This window comes from Labrus bergylta, chromosome 15, assembly GCF_963930695.1.
Source record: "Labrus bergylta chromosome 15, fLabBer1.1, whole genome shotgun sequence".
Lineage (NCBI taxonomy): Eukaryota > Metazoa > Chordata > Actinopteri > Labriformes > Labridae > Labrus > Labrus bergylta.
Genome location: NC_089209.1, coordinates 10984883 through 10994045, shown reverse-complemented (window position 1 = coordinate 10994045; position 9163 = coordinate 10984883). Strand labels below are relative to the sequence as shown.

The 9163-nt window shown below is 44.5% G+C and overlaps 1 protein-coding gene across 2 annotated transcripts in view; it reads right to left on the bottom strand.

The window, feature by feature from the left end:
• mycn (MYCN proto-oncogene, bHLH transcription factor) overlaps positions 1-5430 on the bottom strand; it is a 5793-nt gene extending 363 nt beyond the window's left edge. Inside the window, exons 1-3 of one of the 2 annotated variants that reach the window (XM_065963827.1) lie at positions 5272-5430; positions 4187-4853; positions 1-1826 (exon numbers count right to left, since the gene is read on the bottom strand). The exon at positions 1-1826 is cut by the window's left edge and continues 363 nt beyond it. In XM_065963827.1, the coding sequence (XP_065819899.1) occupies positions 1036-1826; positions 4187-4832 (1437 nt within the window). In that variant the 5' untranslated portion in view covers positions 4833-4853; positions 5272-5430 and the 3' untranslated portion in view covers positions 1-1035. Of the gene's footprint in view, positions 1830-4186; positions 4854-5271 lie in introns of both variants that reach the window. The other variant, XM_020641543.3, reaches the window with a different exon arrangement.
• Positions 5431-9163: the final 3733 nt, after the last annotated feature.

Here is a 9163-nt window from a genome sequence, read left to right as displayed (position 1 = left end):
ATACAAAGAAAAAAGAAGGGAAACAAAACAATATATTGTTATATTACAAAGTTCATGACTCTCAAAAATCGAGGCCTTACAGTACTTTAAAGGTATATAAATTCCAGTCTAGTTATTGGCAGCTTCCTGACATGTATAAAAAAAAAACAAGGACAAAATGTATTACAAAACAAGGCAGATCTGAGTGTATTTTTGTCTGTACACTATTGTTATATACAAAAGTGTCGGCTAGCAAGGTGCACAGTTATACATCCACTGAACTTTGTTTGAGCACCAGTGTGTGAGAGGAGTGAGAGAAAGAGAAACCTGTAGTGGCATCGTTTCTGTGAACCATAACACCTCAAACGTCATCATAGTCTCTTCAGTTTATTTATTTCTTTATTTTTTGCAGTGGTGAAGGCAAAGTTAAGTGTGCACTGCTTCTTGTATGTGAACTCTCCAAGCAAAGTGCCCTCGGACATCCATCCATCCATCATGTGGGAATCACCCAGATTCCAGGCTGGTGTCACAGTGAGTACAAAAAAAACAACAAAAAAAAACAAGATACAAATAGAAATGATTTAAAAACCAGAGGAAGGGAAGACCGTAAAAAAAAACCAAAAAAAAAAACAAGGTGTGTCCTCTCTGCTTCCTCTTTCTTTTCGTTTTATCTTTCCTCAATGTGACTGGATTGAAAAAGTAAACCCTAAACATTCTTAACGTCAACAAATGTGCAAAAAAAGTGGCGGCAGTGAAAGTCCAAGCATCCCTCCAGCAAACCCCCCCCTTCCTTCTTCTTCTCCTGCAGGTGTGTGTGTGTCGCCTGAAGATAAACGTCCTCTGAGATGAACAGATATGCAGGCCTATGTGTGTGTGCATAAGTGTAAAGGCCTGTGTGTGTGTGTGTGTGTGTGTGTGTGTGTGTGTGTGTGTGTGTGTGTGTGTGTGTGTGTGTGTGTGTGTGTGTGTTTGTGTGTACTTGTGTTTCAGACTCAGTTGAGGCAGGGGGGTTGTCCAGGGTATTTGTGAGTGTTTCCGTGTTGTAGTGGTTGTCTGTTAGCGAGTCCTTGCATGCTCCAGCCTGCGCATCAGCTGCTGCCTGCGGGCCTGCAGCCTGTCCTTCTCCTGCTGCAGCCTCATCTCCTCCGTCTCCAGCGAGCTCACATAATCAGTGGCCTTCTTCAGAATGAGCACCTTCGCCGCCTTCTCGTTGTGCGCCAGCTCGGGCACGTGGTCGCGCAGTGTCAGGAAGCTGGAGCGCAGGTCATTGCGGCGCTGGCGTTCGAGAATGTTGTGGTTACGCCGACGCTCGCTGTCCTCTGAATCAGAGCTGCCGCGTGGGCTGCTGTCCCCGCTTGCGCTGCGTTTGCTGCGCGCGCCTGACATGCTGGCGAAGGAGCTGCAAGACGTGGAGGAAGACGAGGAGGAGGAGGATATGGTCCTGTTCGGGGGCCGTGGGGTGTCTAACGTCTTCTGTTTCTTTGAGGGTGGTGTTGGGTCGTCGTCTGAGGCGTACGGCGAGGGCGCTGCGTAGTTGTGTTGCTGCTGGTGGACTGAGCTCCTCTTCAGGATCAGTTCCTGAGGTGCCCGGCTGACAAACCGGCTCACCAGACCACCGGACCCCGAGACCACTCCCCTCGAGTCTTGGCTTTTTGGGTGCACAGAGATGGTGACAGTGCCTGTTGCCATGGGCGACGCCTTGCTGATTGTGGAGCGCCTTTTTTCTACTGTGACCACGTCGATCTCCTCCTCCTCTTCCTCATCGTCGTCCTCGTCCTCATCCTCGTCCTCATCCTCGTCTTCATCCTCTGCTTCTTCATCTTCTTCATCATCATCGTCATCTTCGTCTTCTGGGGGGGGGAAGAAAAAAAAAGCAGAATGTGAGTGACTCAATCGCTTTGACACACCAAGTATTCCCACAATGCCATGCATGTGTACCAGCAGGTGACAGGTATGTATGTGAGTGTGTATATGGGAGATCAAGAAAGTGTGTATTTGTGTATGTGGGAGCGAGAGTGTTGCTCAACGCTGTTTTCATAAGCAGAACCCTCTTAATGCTTAGTGTCAGTCACTCCTCAGCTAATCTAGCCTGCAGGCGTTGACATGTTGAGTCTCAGTGCTGAACAGACAGACTCGATCCCTCCTTCAAAACTTCTTCTAATCTTCTCCGGTGAGACGAGACGCTTTAAGTCGGACGCCTTCAGTCTATCAGAGCAGCTTCAGTCTCGCTGAGGCATTAAGAACTTCACTTTGGTATCAGAGGAATTAAGAAACTTCAAATGAACTTTGACCTTTTATAGACTTAAAAAAAAAAGGAAAAAAAAGTCCTGCTTCTTTTCCAGCATTAGCTTAATACCTGAGGTTTTGAAATCATTGCCAAGCAGCTGAGTTTTATCACAAACCCTTGCCTTCGAAGATGAGAGGAAGTGGGCCAATGGTGAAGCACACAGAAGTGTGAGGCCTAGTTTAAAAAAAAAAAAAATGCCTTTGTGATAATGATGGCTCTCATTATCAGCTCAGGAGCATGTGAAGAGTGTGGCATTTTACATCTTACAGTAACCCACTTCAGACAGGGCTGCACCAGGATGCTGTCACACACACATACTCGGAGAGCATGCATACACACACACACACACACACATACACACACACACACACACACACACACACACACACACACACACAGTCTGGCTGCTGCCATCAAAACAAAGCTGGGCACAGCTGGCTGGATGAGGGGGCGTGGCCAGTTTGCCACATGTGAAGCTGGGATTTAGCTGTACGGTGTTTTTTTTCTCTCTCTCAGAAGAGAGAAGCTCATTTATTGAAGCTGGAAATGCATAAATAGAAGAAAGGGAACATTTCTGCGCGTGGAGATAAAAAATGTGCCTTAAGCAGTTAGATAAAGTGTGTTTTTTTCTCGGCGCGAGTATCTGCTTACATGAAGGTCTCTTCAATAGAAAGATTGATTTAGATATAAGGATAATAGTGTTTTAAATTGGTGTCTTTGATCAGAAACTACACAAAACAGGACACGTCTTAACGCTGCGAGCGGCGGAAGCACATTTACGCGCCCCAGGATGGTGGTGGTTCGGCAGGCGATCGGATCACCACCCCCTTTTTTTTTTTTTTTTAAGCCTCGGAGCTGGAACGGCGCCAGGAAGACAGCTGTCGAGATGGAGCGCTTGTTTCAAAGCTGTCGACCCCCTGAAAGAAGAAGCCAGCAGCCTGCCAGGGTCCTCCTCCGTGCTCCTTTTTTCTTAGCTTTTGAGGAGGTGTTTGGCGAGGCTGGCTGAGTCTGCCCTCTGTGCCAAGCTGGAGGCCTTTGTACTACTGTTTCACTGCGAAAACACGCTGATAAGACGCTCGTGTGTGTTTGTTTAGGGAACTCATAGGTGGAAATAGATGTGAGTTGAAATCTTAGGGCGTTTAGGGTTAGGCATCATTTCTTAATAACTACCTCCTCCAACTCAAAACAATAAGAGAAGATGCGTTTTTTCTCTTTGTGTTTGGCTATCATTCTTTGTGCTACAATATTGTAACTCCTCTTGTTTTTCCTGGGGCTAATTTTAGTTATGAACTCTACCCAATACGACAGTTTGTACACACTGCCCTAAATAAGTGCCGATTTCTCCCCCACTGTGCGTAAATTGTCCCCTTAATCCATGCGTAATGAGAGCACTCGCGTGCCGTGAACCTGACACTTTATTTGGTCATTGCATTATAGAACACCTTTTCATCTATCCCCTCCAACAACCTGCTCCGGCTGCTACATTCACTGACTGTGTACTGTCTTTTTGTTTGGCTCGGATGCCAACTGAGTTCAAGAAGGCACACAATTCCCCATTTTACTGCCATCTGCCGGATGAAGAGCCCGCTGATTACATAAACCTCGTTCACTGTGTCACTTTACTACACTGTGAGTTTGCGCGCGCGTGTGTGTGTGTGTGTGTGTGTGTGTGTGTGTGTGTGTGTGTGTGTGTGTGTGTGTGTGTGTGTGTGTGAGAGAGAGAGAGAGAGAGAGTGTGTGTGTGCGTGCGTGGAATCTAACAAGATAATCCGATTCTGGGCCAGTCATATGAACAAGCTCCAACAACAACAAAAAAAAAAAAAAAAGATGTTTCATTATTTTTTGGGAAATTCTTGGCACCAGATTAGTCTATAAAAAAAATGACAACAAATGCTTTTTGATGCATATTCAGATGCTTACCGGAGTCACTGTTGATGTTCGAGTGCGTTGTTGATGTGTTAACGGTCCCGGATGAGTCCCTGCTCACGTTCTTCTTGTGGACCGGGAAAGGGAAGACTATTGTGGGGTCCACGCACTCTGACACCGAGCTGCGGCTCACCACCTCCGGCGCCTTGACGCACACGTTCCTCCCGCTGCCGCTGCTGCTGCCGCCTCCTGTGGCTGTGGAAATAGCCTTTCCTAGTTTCTCTGTGACCACCCGCTCCAGCTTTTCCCTGGCGGAGAAGCCACTCCACATACAGTCCTGGAGAATGATGCTGTTTGGGTTAGTAGTATCCATAACTGAGCCGAACAGGTCCCCATCGTCGGACGCCCCCCAAATATCGTCCTCGGGCAGGAGCAGCAGCTCGGAAGCCCAGTCCAGAGGGTCCCCTAAGCCGAAGCCAAGAGGGTCTACTTCCGGGGAGGCATTCGCCGGCTCCCCCGGTAGCGCGGCCCGGCTTGGGGAGAGGGGCGGTGTAGGCAACAACTCGAATTTCTTCCAGATGTCCTCCCCCGGTGGCGCAGAGTCGGGACCACAGAAGTAGAAGTCGTCCTCATCCGGGTAGAAACACGGTTGTAAGGAGTCAAACTCCAAATCGGAGTTTTTACTTACGATCGCTGGCATTCTATCCCACAATCGAAAAACCTGTTCAGAAACAAAAGACACTTTAGTTCCCAAAAGAAAAGAAAAGAAAAAAACAACGTCTCTGATCGTTCCCTCTCTCCTCTTTCACACCTGAAAACGACTCATGAGTCAAAGCCCACACACAGACACATAGTCTGCTCCACTAAATTCCACACTCACTCCTCTGTGGGGTTTAAAAAACCGCACAAATCTCAAAGGAGAATATGCGTAAATGTGACCATGACGCACAAACCGTGCAAAAGGACGCACTGGACACACCACTGGCTATTCATACCAGAAAGTGGGATTAAGACTCTAAAAGCATGTTTACAGAAACACATGGATGACAACAATCACACTGACACAATTTTTTTCTGTGAAAAATATGAATTAAATAAATAAATCTGCATTTAACTGCTATTTGGGGGGAAATGCTCACCTTGTCCTGCCTCGGGATGATAAAGTGTAAGCCAATACTTCTCGTGTCTCACAGTGAGTAATACAGACACCAGATTTAGAGCAGTCATATACTTTGGTAGTACAGATAGTCCTCTGACACACATTGTGCCTGGCTGCAGTGTTATACACTCAGTTCTGCGAGAGGAGAGCTGACTCCTCCCTTTCAGGCTGGTTTTGAGAAGGGGGGGGGGGGGGTACAGTCGGGCTCTTTGGGTTTGTTGCGGCGCGGGAGACAGACTGGCTTGGAGCTTTTCTTTCAAGGTGAATCGAGAAAATAGCCTAAACATTGCAGCAAGAACGAAACAAAACAAGGTGGCGTAACATAAAGGAAGAAACATCGGGGGGAGGGGGGGGGGGGGGGGGGGTTCTATAATTGACAGCCTCAGGAAAAAACTGTCTATTCTCTCTCATCATTCCTCCACCGAGATGTCAAACCCAGGATCAGCTATGAAACTGTCGAATAAACCTAGGGGCTGTTAGTGATTGCTCAGATTGCTCAAAGGCATTACAGTAGCCTAGATGTTACTAACCTATAAGGTTTAAATCGTCCAGGTAAAGTGCAAGATTAAAGCACCCCAACACACACACAGAGACACACACATCCTAAAATATTACTGATGTATTGACATGAATAAGGCGTTATAGGTTACTTAGAAGAAAAATGTTTCAAACAAATTGGTTTAAAAAAATGTTTTATCTTTTGTTTCTTAATAGTAGACATACACATAATGGATATTTTAAACTTTAACTCATATTTTAATTTTAGTTATTAAATCATGTTACAATGAATAACCATAACACACTCTTGTGTTTTCTTACAAAACCCTCCTCTTGCTTCCCTGTAAAGCTCTTATCGTTTCTCTTTTGTCTGCGGGCCACCAGCATCCCTGGATGAGACGAATTAAGGCTCACTGCGCCCTCACACGGACACTCTGAGAACTGCAGCTTGTACAAACCGTACATCCACAAAACAGAGCGGAGCAGACAAAGACATACAAACAACGAGTCCTTTTCAACAACAACAACAACAACAACAGCAACAAAATAGAAAACAGACGCCATAATTTTAAAGAAATCATTAAATAAAGACTTCTGTAGTGCTTTGAGGAGCAGCGTTTAATCAGACAAAAGGCAGAGAAGGAGTGGGATGTGTTCAGCTGTCTCCGGGATGAGACAGGATCCGAGAGGAGAACGTTACGTAACCGCGAGCGGTGGTTGTAGCCTGGAGTCATTCCCATTCCCTTTTCTAATGACAGCTTAGGAGGAATGGCGCATCTGTAATTATGCGCACAGGCGCACACACAGCTCCTGATATTGACATATCCAGGGAAAACGTTTAAAAAACTGATCTCAAGTTAACGGCCAGCTGTGAGGAAGAGAATTACCTTGTTATGGTATTCTTCAGCCAGACAAAAGAGACAGAGAAAAACAGTTTGTGTTAATAGTTTCTAAAGGTGTGTTTGTCAAATAATAGGCTTGGTTTATTAAACTGTTAATTCAAAAGGTATAAATTAATAAATATATAAATTATATCCCAAGAGAGATTTATGACTGTTGGAATTGCCACTTTTTAGTTCCTGCCTGGAAAACAAGGATTTTCTTTCCCTTCCTTGGGGTTGACTTCAAACGTCTGAAAGCGAGTGAAAAGTGAGAATCTGCAGCTGTTTTGTCCACAGAGGAGGAATAGCGGGGAGTTTCCTGGGACTGGCCTGTGTCGGCTCCCAGGAACTGGAGAGGGAAGATGGTTTGGGAGTAAAAAAAAAAAAAAAAACTCCCCACAGGCTCTTGTCCTCTTCACTAGCATCTTTTTTTTTTTTCTTCTTCTCAAACTACAGTTCATTTCTGACCCTCTTGCAGAGGAGCAGCGGTAGCTTCCTTTGCTGTGAGACAGGGCAGCGAGTGGGAGTGAGAACAGAAGGGAAAGGACAGGAAGCTGTGTACTGCTGCTTGTTTTCTGTGCAGCAGCAGAGTAAACACTTACAAAAATAAGCAGATGGATGGGGGGGATATTGGTTGTATGGTGGAGTGGGTTGCATAGAAAGAAAGGCACTTGCACTCACTGATTTGCACATGTTCTCACCCACTGATTTGCACTGAAATTGCCCAGATGTTGATACAATTATGTCTGATTTGTATTCATAACAGTAAACCTCTAATAACCCTGCACTAAAGAAAAATATGCACACAATCTTGTAAATATTTCCCTAGCGTTATTCAAATGAATTATATAAATTAAGTAAGTTACGAGCTTTGGAGAAAGGTGATTGTATTGTTGCTTATTACACTCAAACTCTCATAAAAATGAGACAAAATGCTCCAAATGGGGCCGCTAAGCATAAATACATTTTTTTTTTCTTTTTAAAGAATGACATGGAGAAAAGGGCAGGCTTAAACAAATGTGGACCAATGCTCGCTGGCGTCTCCGCCTGTTGTTTTTATGTCTGTTATGGCATGCTCAGTCTCCCTCCCTCCATTCACCACTGGACCGGGACATGGATGGTTAAGCAATTAGGCCAGTTTTGATAAAAGATTCATATGTCACCCAGTGTATAGTGCAAAGACAAGCATGTTGTCAGTGAAAACCTGCGGCAGTGACACAGTGCCGGGCTGTGTTGGGTCAGAGAGCACGCACATCGTATCAATATTTGAAGTGAGTGTGTTGTTGTGTGTTGTGTTGTGTTTGGGTGTGTGGCTCTTGTTGATGTCATCATTTTGTTTCCAGTGTAAACATTTAAGCATGCATCTGAGATGAATAAATACTGCAGGTAGTCGTTGTATAACCTCAGCTCACCCTTGATTTGTTTAATATTCAGTGAGAGGAGAGTACATTGTGTTTGCTTCATACTGACGTGTGCTGTTCTCTGTGTGCACTGTAAAAGTGTTGCAGAGGTTCATGTGAGCCTGCTGACTCTACTTATATAACGAAGCACATACAAAGCATATACATGCAGATAACATACATTAAAAAAAAACATACTGCTGGTGGCGCAGTGGTTGGAGCACGAACCCTACATGTATGGAGGCTGTGGTCTTCTAGGCGGTTGAGTCCAACCTGTGGCTGTGTTTACACTGGAAACAAAATGATGACATCAATAAGAGCCACAGGTCACATGTCTACTCTCTTTCTCCCTGATATCCGACTCTATTCACTGTCCTATCTCTCTCATAAAAGCAAAAAATGCCCAAAAATAAATCTTAAAAAAAACAAAAAACATACTGCTGTACATCATAATACCAAGTAGAATAGGTACTGTCTTGTATGACCTGATTTCCATTCAATCAGTGCTTACACAAGTCCTAAATCCATGTAGTTGTATTTTAAGATGGAAAAGAATTGGCGTACTGAATGAAAATATTCAGGTCTGAATCTCTTAGTTTATTAGAAAAGCTTTCCTCCTTCCTCTCAGGAGGATGCTCAGAAGCCGACAGTGTTAATGAAAAAGTGAATGCGTGTGGCAGCAGACCCACTTTTCTTGCAACGGCATCAACAAGACCAAACAATGTAACAGTCTAAATTATGTTGCCCTGACAGTACAGTTAGTAACTGTATCATGCACATACAAGTATCAGTGAATAAGGCCTTAACACCACCCTCAAGTAGTGATGTTTTTGACGGACATGAAGCTGACATCTTCTGTTTCCAGGGCTGCAACAACACATCGATATGGATAAACATGTTAGTTAATTAATTCATCAACAATTCATTTGCAGAGTTACAAATCGAATATATCAACACACCTTTATTGTCAGACAGATATTTATTCTTTAATGTATGGAAAAAATTTGCTTTCAAAAGTAGTGAAATCATATTTAAGTGAATGTTTTGTGAATTACTGAGTATGTATCACTGTATTGGACCTGCCTATATCGGT